Here is a 17,673-nt window from a genome sequence, read left to right as displayed (position 1 = left end):
TCACAATTGGGGTTTCATCATCATCCTATGTGTGCAGTTGCCTTGAGTAAGGTCAATTCCTTTAGCTAGGTATCCCTTGGAGATCTATGTTTTATTATGTTAAATTGTAATACACTTGGTGGCATCTCTGCATATGAAAAATCCATTTAACAATTTTAATTAAACCATACTAATAAGATATAGACCTTTATCTTATATTTCTAACCTAATATAGCCTTAGCCTCACTTGTTCTTGGCTCTCAACCATCACACCCAAGCAGTTTGAGCTTTCATAAATTTCCCTGATGATAATGAGTTATTAGAATCAATCATGCAACCGACTACAATACTAATCAATAAGTTTTACATCCGTAAATGAAACAGTGATGCTACTGTTACGAGGAAAAAGTTCAAGTTATCCAACATGACCATGATAATTTAACAGGCCTTCAGATTTTAATTGACTCAAACCATCAATGACCATGAGATTCCTCAACCATCATATCTAAGCAGTTTGAGTGAAACTTCCCTGCTGATGATGAGTTATTAGAATCAATCATGCAATGGACTAAGAAGATTAATCCAATCATCTAAATCGAATATAAGCAAATCACTGCAATACTGATCAATAAGTTTTACATCCGTAAATGAAACAGTGATGCTACTGTTATGAGGGAAAAGTTCAAGTTATCCAACATGGCCATGATACTTTAACAGGCCTTCAGATTTTAATTGACTCAAGCCATCAATGACCATGAGATTCTTATACCACAACTTGTTATTGGAGATCTGAGATAGTAGTCCAAAAACTTCACAAAATATCCATAGTGCATCTGGCTTTGCAAATAACTACATTTAAAAAACTAGTAGTAGTGTTGATCATATATCAACCTCAAACCATTTTCCATCATTTTTTTGTTTTATCCAACACTTCAATATATCTCTTCGGAATCCCATAGTGGTCGACAAGATGCCTTGCCAGGTCATCAATGACGCCTCCTTGAACTAGCACTTCATGCTGTCCTTTCTTACCTGAAATTAATTGACCATAAATTTTATGTTGTATGATAAAAATTACCTATTCAGTGCCTGCAAACTATAAAACTCGGTAACCCTCCAAGCATGAAGAGACCAAACTTCAAGATTAATATGTTATTTTAGATGTCAAACTGTTGAGCATAACTATATGCTTGAATCAGGTCTGTAAAACATATTGTAAAGGTTAGATGTCATGTTAAGAGGATAGGGAAACATGTGCTCTTCTGTTCACAAGGTTTGGACAATAATTTTCAAGATCCCTCACAATCCATTCCACCTCAGAAGTTTTCAATTTCACATAATATGCAAATATCAGTATTCTGCGTGACTATAAAATTTTATATCAATTATTAATGATAGTAGACATTTCAATGAGTTTTTCTTATGTTAAACACTAGTAGAAGCACTTCCCAAGATTACAGTAGACAATTTTAGCAAGGTATAGATGTCTAAGCAAGGTTGCATTGTATTGCAATTATTGATCACGAAAGCTGAGTTGCTAATCTATCTAGATTTCTATTACTAACCTAGATGAATTTCAATTTTTTTTTCCTTCAAAGTTCTGTTTATCTAGTAGGCATACACGTCCTCAACACCTATGATTTCTCTAGTTGCATGTCTTCAGCACCTATGTGGCATTTCCTAATAGGTTCCAGGAATGGTCAAATATCGAGTAGCTCACATTGACAATGAGGAAAACAAAACTAACCAACCTTCAATAAGCAAGCAAATACACAATGCATAAGCAAATAAAAAATTATACAGACAACTTATATAACAATCAATTTTATGCAGATTCAACAAGATCAAACCTGGAAGCTCCCCAACCGATGTACTGCACGCAAACTTCTTTTGCAGTTCTGAAGCTAGTGAATCAGCATCCAATAAGAAAGTTTCAAGCCCTGAGACTTTAGTTACCTTCTTGTTTCCTTGACGTCGTTCTGTTACTATCTGAATGGGTTTAACAGCACCCTTGCAGATCACAACCTCATGCCCTTTTGATATCTTATGATGAACCTGCATCCTGCTTAAGAAAGTAGATCCTAAATCCTTCTTGTGGATCTCTGTTGGGTAGGTGAATCCCTTCTTAACAGTGCCTTTGTAGAGTGCATCACACAGTGTAGCATCGAAAATTACAATTGCCTTGTCTGTTGGCTTGACCAAATTCTCCTTCTCAACATACCTGATTTAACAAGATATTTTTCCTTAACAGCTAGTATACCAGTCATAATACAAAAAATTTAACAGATAATTGATAGACAAATTTTATATACATCTAATGTTTCTGTACAAAAAAAAAGTAAGCAAATGCACCTGAAGACAACATCAGACACCTCTGATGCGCTATAATAGATTCCAGTTTCTGCTCCTATAGCTGTGAATATTGAATTCACATGAGTGCTTGGTTTATAAACTTCAACCACCTCAAGTTGTAGCTTTGTTTGTTGGCCTAAAGCCTCACTGACCAAGCTATCATGCTTTTGTTCATTGCTCTGCTGCACACGCTTCTCAGGCTTAAATGACATGTAGTCTGAATGACCACGGTTGATTCCTAGTAAAATGAACTCCTTCTTATACTTGTCTTCCTTTGCAGATATCTATAATCAACAAGGAAATTTATGAATCAGATGAATGAAAAGGAGAAAATATTCAATAGCAACAAAATGCACTGCATTATACCCTCATCACTTATACAATTTTGTGGTACTAGCCTAAAGCCATTTTGCAGGAATTATTCTTTGCTCTATGAAATGTGAAGACCAGAATGTGAAATAGAAAAATAAAATGCACAACATAAATAACATCTTCAATAATCAAAAAATAATTTCATGGATAAGTGCTAGATTAATTCATAAGATGCATATGACTAGTGGACGGTTTGCTGGCACACTATTGAGAGAGAAAAACTAGACAATGAAAATCATGGACATGGGCAGGAGAAAATTTGTGAAACAACTGCCAATAATAGCAAAAATTTTGAATCGCCTTATGATGCAGCACGAAAATTTGTACCCTAAAAAAATTGAACAACTCAATTTGGAAAAGAGAAAAATATTATTAAGTCAAGATTATTCAATACATGGGATCCTAACGTCTTCTTGTACACTCAACACCAGACCAAGTCATTTAAGAAGAAGTCTATTTTATCTCTAAAATTATAACCAACTTTTTCAAAAGGCCTAAATTCTCTCAAAACACTATAACAAACTTTTGACAACTCTAAGAAAATATCATATAAATTTTTTATATGCTCTAAATATTTTAAAAGAAAATTTTAAATTGATTCCCAATTTTCAGACTACGTTATTCTTCCGACCAAGGATAACTTGACTCCATGCAAGTTATTAGCACTTCCTTTTTCCATTATTTCCAAACATAAGTAATAATTGCCTACGGAACTTCACTAAACATGATTTCTTTCTTATCCTTTCTTGGGAAGCCCCTCTAATGTGTGAGAAATTGGTAAATCCTCATCTTTGCTTTGTTGCTCTAATTTTTTGATCATCCCTTCCAATAAGTTAGAAACCATTATCTCTATTCTAGAGATGGAGGTATTTTCTATAACTCAGATGAAGGTTTGAATGTCTTCCACTAATGTAACATACTCTATATTTTGAAAATTGAACTAATATGTAAACACGTTGATATATATTTAAGTTGAACCCTAAACATATATTAGGTTCAACTTTTTACAATAAGCATGAATATAAATGCTTTTGTAAGACAAATCAAATTTTTAAGGCTAATAGATTTATAGGTATACTTTATATATGTGTGTCTTTCAGTCTGCAAGGTTCATCAATATATTTTTTATAATATTATTATTCAACTCAATCCTTCTCCTACTATCAGCATATGTCTGTCTCATATGCATAGTAGAACTTTTAGTTTGGTGGATAGAAGTAAGCAGAGGAACCAAATCAATGCAAATAAGTTTTAATCTCAAAAGTTTCTATGTATAAACAAATACCTGCAAAAGTTTTACTAGAATTATTATAAACAATTTTATTAATTTTTATACCTACTGTATTAAAAGGGCATCCCGGTGCAAGAAGCTCCCGCCATGCGGGGTCCCGGGGAAGGATCCATTGTACACAACCTTACCCTGCTTTTTGCAAGAGACTGTTTCTAGGATTCGAACCTATGACCTTTTATACCTACTGTATTCATTTTGAAATTAGTTGGTTGTTTTGAGACCTTAACATAGTTAGGCAATTGTATGCTTGGATTAAGGTTAATAAAACATAAAACTATTTTTTAAATGCAGTGTGTACTAGAGGGATTTATAAAAGACTCAAGTAAAGGATAGTCGAGAGGTTCAAGTAGATGCTTAAGAAGACACTATAGATGGTTCAAGTGAGGACTTATCAAAGGAGTCTTTAGAAGGCTCATGCAACGTTGGACTCTTTAGGGGATATAATTAAAGCTTGACTTGTCTTATGAGAGGGTTCATTAGATGTGATAAGAATTCTAGTAGTTATATTATTGGGGTAATGTTAAGTGCTTTCTAAAGGGGGTAATTCATTTAGAGGCTCTTTTAGAGTCGAGCCATTAAGGGAATCCACGGTCAAAGTTATTAGTTTAGTGGTGTCCCTTAAGGTTAAATCATCATTATGAAGATCTTCTACAGTTACGTCAATAGAAGATTTTTTTGAGGTTAAGTTATTATGGTCTTCAAGGGTTGAATCTTGTGGCTTAATTAAAGGTTTATCGAATTTAGGTAAAGTAGAGGTTTCAAATGTTGGCTTTAAATTTAGTTCTATTTTTAGACATTTTCCTTTGTCAAATTGAATGTGTATATTGGAATTGTGTAATCATACAAGGAGTTGAATCCTATAATTTTCCTATGCTTAAGGGAGCATTCAATCATTAGAGAATCACAATATTTTTCTTCTATTGTAGTACATCAAAATAGAGTACCTTCTTTTTCAATATCTAGCTTAAATCCACTAACAAATTTATAATGGGTTCACCAAGGCTTTTAACTTAATACCACAACAGCTAGAAGTGACATAAATTGACATGACACCACCTGTTTATACAACATGACCCAAGCTGCAATTTTACAGGTTTAGGTTAGACAATTCAAGCCATAAACATGTCGATCCGTTAATGACCCACAATTAAATGGGTTGAGTCAGGTCCTAAACAGGTCAGCACACTTGGATGTGTTCAAATTAAATACCCCCAACTAAACCACCACCCAACCCTCACTACCTCACACACAAACCCTCACCTTCACTGCCTCACCACACCTTTACAACTTCACCCTCACAACATTGTTAGTTCGTTGCTCATGACATCCAAAACCTAGAAAACCAATTCTTTATTTGCAGCCCATCGCTTGTAGTCATCTAGTGACCACAAGTCCTTGCCCCCATCAGCTCTTCTTTGAGCAAATCTGGCAGGTTTCCAGTGACACGTTTACACGACCATCCCTGACTCCCACCAGCAGCCACGCCTCCAATTCTCACCCTCCCACTCCAATCTACACCAATATCGACTGTGACTTGCACCTCTTCAAGTTTGAGCCCCTAACCTCAACCTATGTTATCCAATGGCAGACGTGTATTAGTGGTAACAGAGGCCTCTGTGTTTGTCAACATGCTAACTGCTCTGATGGTGTATTTGGTCTGCTGAGAACTTCCTGACGGTTTGGTTGTTGACGCCCTCCTCTCTACATTAGCCCTAGCTCAAGCTCCTCTCTCAATGCAACTCCACACCGGAATCTATTATCAGAATCCCTAACCAACAATCAGGAATAATGATCCTCAATCAACAATCACAAGTAGCACTTCTTCCACTCCCATCTCAATTAATTCTTACTTGATATGTTTTATATTTAATATGTTCAAACATGTTTGTGATGTAGCGTTAGTATATTTTGATAAGCTTTTAATTTATATTTTTCTCTAATGCGTTTTATATAGAGGAATTCAATTGTAATCTTAATTTGGACTCAAGTAGCAAGGATTACAATAATGTTATTGGAAAGGACGACAATGTAGCAATGAACGAGAAGCATAAATGAGTACAATCTGATCAAAGTAAACATAAAAGGAAATATGCATTAATTAATTGAATTAATTTTGAGAAAATAGTAGAAAAAACAGTAGTAGTAGATGGAAAAACATGCTATAAGTGTAAAAAATGTCGAGCTTTGTTTCTTTGTAAGAGTAGATATGGATCTAGAAACTTAAAACGATATGGATCTAGAAACTTAAAACGACACATTACAAATTGTGTAAGTAGTGTTACGAATGTTGAGCAAATGCTTGTGGACCATAATCTAAGACTTTAAAACGGTACATTTGATCATACTTCTTTTCATAAAAAAAATGTGGAACCGCCACATCGGCGGCCCTCCTAAAGTCGATCCCACGGATATAGAGGGAGGTAAATGCAAATACACAGTTGAAAGTGCATGGCCGCGACGCTAAGCCCAGACAATGACACCCCGAGGATCAAACCCTAGGCCTCTCGGCCACAAAACCATGCGTCCCTAGCTGTGCTAGGCCCTAGGGACTAATGATCCTACTTCTTTTCATGAATTGCTTGCTAGAGCAAATGTGATGCATGATTTACCTCACAATTATCAAGTATTCTCTCATATTTGTATTCTGGAGTACGGAAAATTTTCTCTTACGTGCATAAGATGGTACATTTGTTAATCATAATTCCATTAGAATTGATATGTTGAGAATGTTAAGAGAGAAAATTAAAATGATGATGAATTTACAAGAAGTTTTTAATAGAATTTGGTTAACTTTTAATTTTGTTGGATCGATTACGCACGTGAGAGGGGGGATGAATCACGTGGTTTTCAAAAACTCATTCTTTTTGGTTTTGAAATCACGAGTATGCGCAGCGGAAATGACAAAGGCGAACAACACAGGAAAACACGAGTGGTTTTACTTGGCTTGGAGCCTTCGGCGATTCCTACTCCAAGACCCAGGTCCCGCGGACCCATCGATGGATAATTCACTAAAAACCTCTTCCGGTACCTCTGGAAGAGGGAATCGAGTACAGAGAAAGTTCGGATAAGTGTAACAGACTACACTTTCCGTTTGCAAAATTTAATTACAACTAGAAATCTTGTTACCGACACTTTAGGAATTGATGTGAAAGCGCTCGTGTGTCGGAGTCGGTCTGCCTGTCACGATCGGAAGTCCTCATAGCAGTCGTCAAACACAGTAGCTTCTAAGTCGTAGCAGGAGCCCGGAGCAGTCGGAGCCTCAAATGGATGCGTAGTAGCTCGTATATGTGTTCTTGTTCAATGCCTTCTCGAGATAGCCTTATAAAAGGCATGGAAGGCGCCTCCAATGAGGCAAAATCGATCCCGAACAACTCAGCACTTATCCGCAACTTCGGCCAAAATTTATCCTGCGGAAGGCGCCTTCCATAGCCATGGAAGGCGTCTTCGGGCACTGTTCAACCGAAGGCAATTTCCTTCTTTTGTCCTGCAAAATAATGTTAGTCCAATAAACCTACAAGACAAGTGTTAGCATCATTATAATTAAAGAATAGTAATTAGTTCCTGTCCTCCCAGGACCAGAAACTAGTTAAGGTCTCAGCTTAGGGATCCCAAATGGACCTAAACTGGATCGATGTCTACTGTCCCTTCAACCGGGATGCGTCCTCACTTGGTCACTCTCCTCTAGTGACTTACCTTAACTTACCAATTTGCCAAACATCCGGTCAGCCCGTCGACCAATCGGCCCGTTGACCTAGCTGGACTCTCTCAGACCTGTCAACTCTTGCACACTGGGTTAGTACAATAGATAAAATAGTAAAGTAAAACAGTGTCAACGTATTTCAGGATTTGTTGGTCCGATCGACCACGCGTCGGTCACACATTACCTAGGGTTACCTTCTTAGGGTTGCCTAGCTTCACACACTAGAACTTCCATTACCTGGTTTCACTCACCAGGACTTCCTCCACCTAGCTTCACTCACTAGGGCCCGACTTTATTCACCAAAACTTCCACCGCCTAGCTTCACTCACTAGGGTCCGACTTCACTCACCAGGACTTCCACTGCCTAGCTTCACTCACTAGGGTTCGGCTTCACTCACCAGGACTTCCACCCTCTAGCTTCACTCGCCAGGACTTCCACCCCCTAACTTCACTCACCAGGCCTGGCTTCACTCACCAAGACTTCCACTTGCCTAACCTCTAGTTAGGACTTCTCATTTGTCTATCCTTAGATTAGGACTTACCCTTGCTAGTCATCTAGTCCTGACTAGATTACTCTCTTCCAAATATCAAATCTCATTTGGATTAACCCTTGGTCAAACTAACCAGACTTTGCTGTATTGTCAAACATCGAAACTCTATAGATCAATTGCACCAACAATCTCCCCTTTTTTGATGTTTGACAATTTTCTTAAGTTAGGTTTGGGTCTTTACGGGTTATATCTCAAAATTTGAGAGATTAGTTACTTTCCCCCTTTAACTTTTCTAACTTAAGATTACGATACCAAGTTCTCTCTCAAAATTTGAGAGCTTAGTCACTTTCCCCCTTTAACTTTTCTAACTTAAGATTACGATACCAAGTTCTCTCTCAAAATTTGAGAGCTTAGTCACTTTCCCCCTTTAATTTTTCTAACTTAAGATTACTCTCCCTTTGGCACATATCAAAAATATATAAACCTAAGATCACTCTTGATTGGGTTTTGCACCAACAATAACATTTGAAAGACATAATTAAGTGTTTCAAAATCGAGTGTTTCAAAGGGGTGTTGCAGACTGATTTTTCAAAGTTGGTTGTCAAGGTAACTCTTTATAGTGAATTTTCAAAAATATTTTTTAAGTTATTTTCACAAAAACTTGTAAAGCAAAGAGTATTTCATAAAAGATTTTGAAAATAATTTTTCAAACTCAGTTTCAAGGATTTGCAAAGCTAATTTTTGAATGAATTTTAAAAATTACATTTAATCTTTCAATCAGGACCCCCCTTAACTTGACACATTCTTAGGAATTCTTGTTAACCACAAGTAAAATTCCCTATGTGTTTAGAAGGTTGATCCAAATTAAAAGAACACTAAGTTTAAAGGTGGATTTTCAAAACATTTTCCAATACACTTGCCAAAAAGCAAATTTGAGGATGATTGTGCAATAAAACCTTTTGAGAAGAGCTTGTCAAATTAAAAATGTTCACAAAGTAATAAAATAATTTTTCAAAATATGTTAAGAATGATTGTCAAAGTACCCCAAAAAAAAAATCACAATTCAAAGCAATTTTTGAAAAGCATAGAGTGTTTTTTTGTTTAAAACAAAGTTTGGAAAGTAATTTGTAAAATAATTTTCAAAACGATTAAAAAATAGTTTGGGAAATATTTTAAGAATATTTTTCAAATAAAGTTTGAGAAGATTTTTCAAAATATTTTCAAGTGTATTTATAGATTTTTTTAAAATATTTTTACAAAAGTAATTTTTCAAACACATTTCTCAAAAACACCTCCCCTTAACCTGATATACCCTGGTTATTCTTGTTAACCGTAGGAAATTCTACTTAGGTGTCTAGGGGTCTATCTGGTTATCCTTGTTGACCATAGGAAATTCTACCCAGGTGTCTAGGGGTCTATAAGTTTATGGTTGACTTTGGAGAATTTAGCCACTGACTGCATGCCTTTGAGACATATATAAGCAATAGTACTTAACTTTAATTTTCTTTTCCTAGCATCTCAACCATTCTAGATTTTCAAACATGGTAATCTTAAGTGTTTAGAGAGATGCTTTAAGACGTATTTTCAAAATTACTTAAGTATTCTAAATTTTAAAATGAAATTTCAGATTAATCTTGTGTTACATTTAAGTTAAATTTACGATAGTTTTTGCATTAAATGATTTAGTTAAATTATTTTTAGAGCGAATTAATTGATTAGTTATTATGTTAAGATTGATGTAATAGCTAAATTTCCAATTAATTCGGATTAACTATAAGTTAATATAATTTAATCAATAAATAAGTTATAATTATTTTTAGATTAATAGTAAATATTGAATTAATTATTGAAAGTAATTAAGTTGAATAATTTACCGTAGTAATTAAGTTTGATTAATTTATCAGAATGATTAAAACTCATATTATTGAATGAATTATTAAATTAGGACTAACTAATTAAAATTTGAGTTAATTGATTATTAGTTACCTTAATTTCAGATAAGTTAATAGATTTTGAATTAACTAAGATGAACAATTATTGAATTTTAAAGACCGTTTGAATTTAAATTAAGATTTAAGTTTAAATTAAGAAGAAAAAATAAGTTTAAAAAAAATTTGTTTTTAAATATAAAAATAAGTTTTAAAGAATTTTTAAAATAATTTTTATAAAGAAATTTTTAAAACAATTTTTTAAAAGATTTTTAAAATGATTTTTTTAAAGGAAAATAAGTTTTAAAAATAATTTTAAAAGAATTTTAGCATAATTTGTAAATAATTTTTATGTAATAATTAACATATGTTTAATTAAATTTTGATTTCATGGTTTTGATTAAATCTATATTGGTTTTTATCTAATTTAATTTAATTTTAAGTTAATTTTAATTTATTAGTTTTAATTTTAAATTTTAATTTTTTAAGTTTCATTTTAAATTTAATTTTGAATTTTAATTTTAAATTTCAATTTTAAATTCATTAGTCATCTCACCCGATCTATATTTTCAATCAGGGAATCTTATGATTTTGTGAGATGAGTTAAAATTTAATTTCAAAATTTGGTTTAACTTTGTGCTAGATTCAGGTTTAGCTTTGGGTTCACTAAACAGACATTTTTTGGATAAACTTCTGAGCTATGGTGAGTCACTTGGACATCATTAGAGTAATCATACCTTCGAGGTTTTCCAAATAGTCCTATCCTCTGAACTTAGTACAAAACCTTGGTTTAATTAGTTAGGATCTGGAAGGGGTAGCTTCAGTTAGTTCCACTAAGTCAAATGCACCAGGTCAAGTCATATCTTCCTAGACATGTATATACTTCACCAGTACTTTTGTCAAGTTAAACTGTTGTCCCTATTTAAGCTAGTCCTAATTACGTAGCCGGGTAAGTTATTATTTTGGAGGTGCCGACTAATTTGAAGCCTCCCCCTGGATTATTGAATATTTGTTTTAGTTTATATAAATATTTAAGTTTTAAGTATTTTAATTGAGTTAAATGTAGATTTTATGTATTTTAATTTATATTTCTGATTTAGATTCAGTTTTTTATTACATTTGTTGATTAATTTCATAATCAAGAGATACTTGATTATATCTTGGTTTTTTATTTAAATTTGGTTTAGACTTATAACTCAAGTCTAGATTTATTGATTTGGTGGGATTATTAATTATTTTTTTCTAGTTTATGAATTTCGTTTTTCAAAAGATTGATTTATTTTTCTAATTTTCTAAACATTGAATATGAAATTTTAAAGATTAAAAAATTATTTTCTAAATTATTGTTTAGATTTTTATTAGTTAATTTATTTAGTTGAGCATGCATATCTAATTGTTGAGGTAAATCCAAACTAGAGCAATGATGATTATCTAATTTATTAACATGTGTAGAAAAAATTGGATTGTCATGTATTGTAAACTTACTAACCTTTGCTCCCTTTGGATCCTTGGTCTTCTTTTTAGGCATTGAAGTTTGTAGTGACCCACCTTTTTGCACTTGAAGCATTGGATATACTCCTTCCCTTTTTGAACTTTGGATGTAGACTTCTCCTTTACCTTTGGTTGTGTGGTTCGAGTCTTATAGGTGGGGCACTTACTTTTGTAATGCCCTCTTTCACTACATTTAAAACATATTAAATGATATTTGAAGTTTGAATTTACAAGTTTACCTTTAGAATCCTGGTTAGGATTCTCCTCCTCGTCCACCGTCGTCTTAGATTCGTATTCTAACTTTTGTTCTAACTCTGATTCAGATCCTTCTACCTTCTCTTGTGTCATTAAAGCCATAAAGCCGGTTTGGTCTGATTCTGAGGATGACTCTGGGGATTTGGACTCAGATCCAAGCTCTAGTTCGACTTGATCCTCTAACTCCATCGACTCCTCGTGAAGCTTGGTCAGTCGAGTCCAGAACTCATGGGCATCTCGATGTTCTCTAATTCTGCATGTGATTTCATTAGGTACCAATCTTACAATTGAATTTATCACCTTTCTATTGACTTCTGCGTTTTGTGTTGATCTGCTCAGTGCCATGCCACCATCGAATTCGTTCATAAAGATGAAAGTTTCCATCTGCATCCTCCACAGATTGAATTCATGTCTCTTGTACATCTCATATGGAGATGGTTCGTGAACGCTTCGTCCTTCATCTTGAGCCATTAAGCACTGAAGATAGAAAACTAAAGGAAGGTACCAACACTGGGTCTTGATTAGCAGAGTTTGAGATAAAAAAATATAGAAGAACTCAAGCGATATTGTACCAACTTCGAGTTAAAATCGAACGAGCGAAAAAAATTTATCTGAATAGGTAAAGTTTCACCAATTCAAATAGTAAAAAAAACTGAAAACAATTCCCCCAGCTTGATTGGTGGTTGCACCAAATCAGAGCAAAATTTGCTCTGATACCACTTGTTGGATCGATTACGCACGTGAGGGGGAGTTGAATCACGTGGTTTTCAAAAACTCTTTTTTGGTTTTGAAATCGCGAGTATGCACAGCGGAAATGAAAAAGGCGAACAACATAGGAAAACACAAGTGGTTTTACTTGGTTCGGAGCCTTCAACGACTCCTACTCTAAGACCCAAGTCTCGCGGACCTATCGATGGGTAATCCACTAAAAATCTCTTCCGGTACCTCCGGAAGAGGAAATCGAGTACAGAGAAAGTTCGGAGAAGTGTAACAGACTACACTTTCCGTTTGCATAATTTAATTACAACTAGAAATCTTGTTACCGACACTTTAGGAATTGATGTGAAAGCGCTCGTGTGTCGGAGTCGATTTGCCTGTCACAATCAGAAGTCCTCGGAGCAGTCGACGAATGCAGCAGCTTCGTAGCAGAGTCATAGCAAGAGTCCGGAGCAATCAGAGCCTCAAATGGACGCGTAGTAGCTCGTATATGTGTTCTTGTTCAATGCCTTCTCGAGATAGCCTTATAAAAGGCATGGAAGGCGCCTCCAATGAGGCAAAATTGATCTCGAACAGCCCGACACTTGTCCACAACTTCGGCCAAAATTTATGCGCCTTCTATGAACAGTACGAAAGCGCCTTCCATAGGAAGACGCCTTCGGGCACTGTTCACTATAAGGCAATTTTCTTCTTTTGTCCTGCAAAACAATGTTAGTCCAATAAACCCACAAGACAAGTGTTAGCATAATTATAATTAAAGAATAGTAATTAGTTCTTGTCCTCCCAGGAACCGATCAAGGTCTCAGCTTAGGGATCCCAAATGGACCTAAACTAGATCGACACCTACTGTCCTTTCAACCGGAATGCGTCCTCACTTGGTCACTCTCCTCCAGTGACTTACCTTAACTTACCAGTTTGCCGGACGTCCGGTCAGCTCGTCGACCTCTCTAGACTTCATACCAGCTATTCAGTCGGCCCGTTGACCTAGTTGGACTCCCTTAGACCTGTCAACTGCTGCACACTGAATTAGTATAATAGAAAAAATAGTAAAGTAAAACAGTGTCAACATATTTCAAGATTCGCTGGTCCGGTCGACCGCGCGCGGTTTGTTGGATCGAGACCGCGCTAGAGGGGGGGGGGGGGGGGGGGAATAGCGCTCGTGACTAAATTTTACGTTTATCGGAATCGTGAAATTATCGGAGTTAAAACACGCAGCGGAAAGTAAACAAACACACAAAGAGACAAGCTTTTTACTTCGTTCGAAGCCTACGGCGACTCCTACTCGAAGGCCCGCGATCCTTGATCGCTTCCGGTGGGCAACAACTATAATCACGATAGAAATTATAAATTACACTGAAAGTATTGAAATAAACTTGTACCGACAACTTAAGAAAGAAGAAGATTGAGGCTCCGGGTCGTCGGAATGTCGCAGCAGCACTTCGGAATGACTTTGTTAGCAGCACGTTGAAGAGGGAAAGCTCAGAACTTGATTCTTGAAGTGTTGGTCGAAACCCCCTTATAAAGGGTGTTCAAGGCGCCTTGAAGGCTGTTCAAGGCGCCCCGCGTGGATGAAACTTGAACTGGTCGAACTTCATCTGTTTAAGGCGCCTTATACCCTGCTCAAGGCGCCTTCCAAGGCGCCTTAAACCCCCTTCAAGGCGCCTCCATTGAAGCTTCGCAGCCAGGTCAGCTTTTGCACCCGAGGCGCCTCCAAGCTCCATGGAGGCGCCTCGGACACTGTTTATCCGAGGCTTTAGGTTGCTCCTTTGCACCTGCAAGATACGTTAGTCTCAAACACTATCCTGCAACACAAAGTTAGCACAATAAATATGATAAATGAAGTATAGACAGTCTCCGGACTGTCCGAGTCTGACTTCGGGTTTCCAACCGGAAACCCTAGGTTGACCCGACGCCTACTGTTCCCTCTACAGGGAACGCGTCCTCACCTACTCCACTCAGGAGATTTACCTGTTGCCAGTCGATCCTCCAGATCGACTGGACTGGACTTTTGCTCAGCACTCGATGCTTCCGGACTTTCTGCTGGACATCCGCTTCCCGGCTAGTCCAGTCTTTCACCTGGTTCGCGACACCAGGACTTTCCACCTAAGGTTACCACCCCCTAGGACTTTTGCCTGAAGACATCGACCTACCAAGACTTTCCGCATAGGGTTACCACCCCCTATGACCTAGGGTTACCACCCCCTAGGGTTTTTTTTTCCTTTGCCTAACCGCAGCTAGGACTTTCCTGAAATCCTCAAGTAGACTTGTTAGAATACAAAACACCTTAACTTTGAATCCTTTGCCATTATCAAAACACGAGTTCGATCGTCGGATGCTTCCCGCACCAACACGGTTGACCGGAAATCAGTCAGTCACACATTACCTAGGGTTACCTTCCTAGGGTTGCCTAGCTTCACTCACTAGGACTTCCATTGCCTGGCTTTACTCACCAACACTTTCTCCACCTAGCTTCACTCACTAGGGCCCGACTTTACTCACCAGGACTTCCACCGCCTAGCTTCACTCACTAGTGTCCGACTTACTCACCAGGACTTCCACCGCCTAGCTTCACTCACTAGTGTCCGACTTACTCACCAGGACTTCCACCGCCTAGCTTCACTCACTAGGGCCCGACTTCACTCACCAGGACTTCCACTTGTCTAACCTCTAGTTAGGACTTCTCATTTGTCTATCATTCGGTAAGGACTTACCCTTGCTAGTTATTTAATTCTGACTAGACTATTCTCTTCCAAACATCAAGTCCTGTTTGAATTAACCCTTGGTCAAACTGACCAGACTTAGGTGCATTGTCAAACATCAAAACCCTAGAGGTCAATTGCACCAACAAATTTATGGACTTCTATTGCTACCAATGACAATATTTCTCTCACTACTCATTATGTTGATAGTGATTAAAAATTTCAAAAGAAATTGCTGAGTTTTTCTTATATCATCCTCCATACAATGGTGTTAAATTATCTAAGATAGTTCATTATTAGTTGAATGGGGATTGAAGATAAATTATTTTCCATTACTTAGAAAATGCATCTATTTTCCATGACTTAAATGCATCAACTAATGATATATTTGTAGAGTTGGCAAAGGAGAAATTAAATGATTCAAGATCACTTCTAAACTATGACCGTTATTTTCATATCAGATGTTATGCTTATATTCTCAATTTGATCATGTAAGATATTTTAAAAGAGATGGACCATGCTATTCAAAAGTCCATGAAGGTGGGAAGCACATGAAGGGCTCTCAAATGAGGAAGAAATTTTTAGTGTATCAACTTTTTAAGTATAGATGGGAAGAAAGGGTTAAGACAAGATATTCCAACAAGATGAAAATCTACATATCTTATGCTTGAGAGTGTTGTTTATGTTAAGTGATTCTAATTACAAACATTGTCCAACTTCTACTAAATGGGAAAAGGTTCAGAAAATTGTAGGATTTTTGAAAGTTTTTTATGAGAACACATATTTTTATGGAGTTAAGTATCCCACTGCTAATTTATATCTTCCATCTACTGTTATGGCATACTTAACTTTGAAAGAGAGTTTGGAAGCACAAGGATCTACTCTTGCAAAGAATGGCAAAATAAATGTTTAGAAATTTGAAAAGTATGGGTCTTAGTTCAGCTTGGTCTTAGCCATGACAACCATATTAGACCCTCACTATAAGATTCAATTTGTACATTGGAGTTGCAAGAAGATATATGGCAACAATTCAAAATAGTTTGCAATGATAGAAAAGGATTGTTTTTTTAGTTGCAAATTGTCAATCACTTCATGACACTCTTACAAAACTTCTACTTTGAGAATTTTAATGGAGGATTCTATGAACCTAGAAAAGGATCCATTTAAAGTATTCTTTTTTGTTATATTAAGAATGTTTCTCTTTTGGGTAGGAATCTTAAAGTTTTACTAATTGATCTATCTTGATCGTTTTATATACAGAACTTCAATACTTTTGAGAGTGATGAGTGAGATCCCTACAGCAACTCAGGATTGCAATTGTTCTAGATGAGCCAACATTAGATAAAAAGTATTATTTGATGTTCTGAATCATTGAATGATTAACTAGGTTCGTTATTCAATCCTTTCAACATGGTCATGATATATTATTCATAATGGTGTCTACAGTTGCATCTGATTTGCATTTAGTTATGACAAGTCCTTAATCAATATCATATTACATTAAAACCACTTCTTGTAAAGACTACTTTATGCATGAAAGATTGCTGGTATAGAGAGGTAATACATTCCTCAAATTATCACCTTTATGTGTATACATCACTTTCTAATTATATCTTTATATGTTTTATGTTAATTAGCCGACCCCACCTAGTAGGATAAACCTTAGTTGTTGTTGTTGTATGTTTTATGTTAATTAGAATCTTTGCACCATATGGAGTTGAATGACCTTACCAAATATATGATGAGCACTAATGACAATCCAAACTCAATTACAAGTTCTAACACTAATAAATATTTTTTTACTTTTTTAGAAAATAAATTTTCATTTTATCTTTTTATTTTACCATAGGAATGGCGTATCTCATCAAGGTTAAGATAGGTTTACATTTGAAGATTATATAATTTTATTTAATATGTTAGTTTATATAAACAGTTGGATCAGTTGAAAGTGATCATTTTTGTTCTTAGCTACTACTTTTTTGAGATTTTCTAATTCTTTAACTGATATACTATTGACTCTTATGTAAATTATGTGATTAAGTGTTTATTCTCTTGTAGGTTGAAGAAGCATGATGATACATGACTTCCAAGCATGGCATGAGATGTTGACCCACATGGACTTAATTTTTTAGTTACAATTATAATTTTGGGCTATGTTTTTTAACATTTGGATTGATAGTTAAGTGTTCTGGAGTCACAATTAGATAGTTGGTGAACTTTGACGTAGCTAAAACTTATTTAAGAATAGATGATGTATCTTTGTTTTTTTATTTTTTTTAGTTGGCATCAGATATCTAACTTACACCGACTAATCCTAGGAGTGACCGGTTCGGCCCCACAGAAGTTTTCTACGGGCCACCAAGTGAATTGGGAAGCGTGTAGCCCATTAATCTAGTAT

General features: G+C 35.8%; 1 protein-coding gene across 2 annotated transcripts in view; it reads right to left on the bottom strand.

Moving 5' to 3' along the window:
- Positions 1-570: 570 nt before the first annotated feature.
- Positions 571-17,673, bottom strand: part of LOC122041932 (eukaryotic translation initiation factor 2D-like) — a 36,381-nt gene continuing 19,278 nt past the window's right edge. For both annotated transcript variants that reach the window (XM_042601824.1, XM_042601825.1), the window contains exons 8-10: positions 2,332-2,615; positions 1,830-2,200; positions 571-1,011 (exon numbers count right to left, since the gene is read on the bottom strand). In XM_042601824.1, the coding sequence (XP_042457758.1) occupies positions 887-1,011; positions 1,830-2,200; positions 2,332-2,615 (780 nt within the window). In that variant the 3' untranslated portion in view covers positions 571-886. The remainder of the gene's footprint in view (positions 1,012-1,829; positions 2,201-2,331; positions 2,616-17,673) is intronic.

The sequence above is a fragment of the Zingiber officinale genome, chromosome 2A (assembly GCF_018446385.1).
Source record: "Zingiber officinale cultivar Zhangliang chromosome 2A, Zo_v1.1, whole genome shotgun sequence".
In the NCBI taxonomy this organism is placed as follows: domain Eukaryota; kingdom Viridiplantae; phylum Streptophyta; class Magnoliopsida; order Zingiberales; family Zingiberaceae; genus Zingiber; species Zingiber officinale.
Note: the sequence above shows the minus strand (reverse complement) of the source record. Positions and strands in the feature narration are given on the sequence as shown.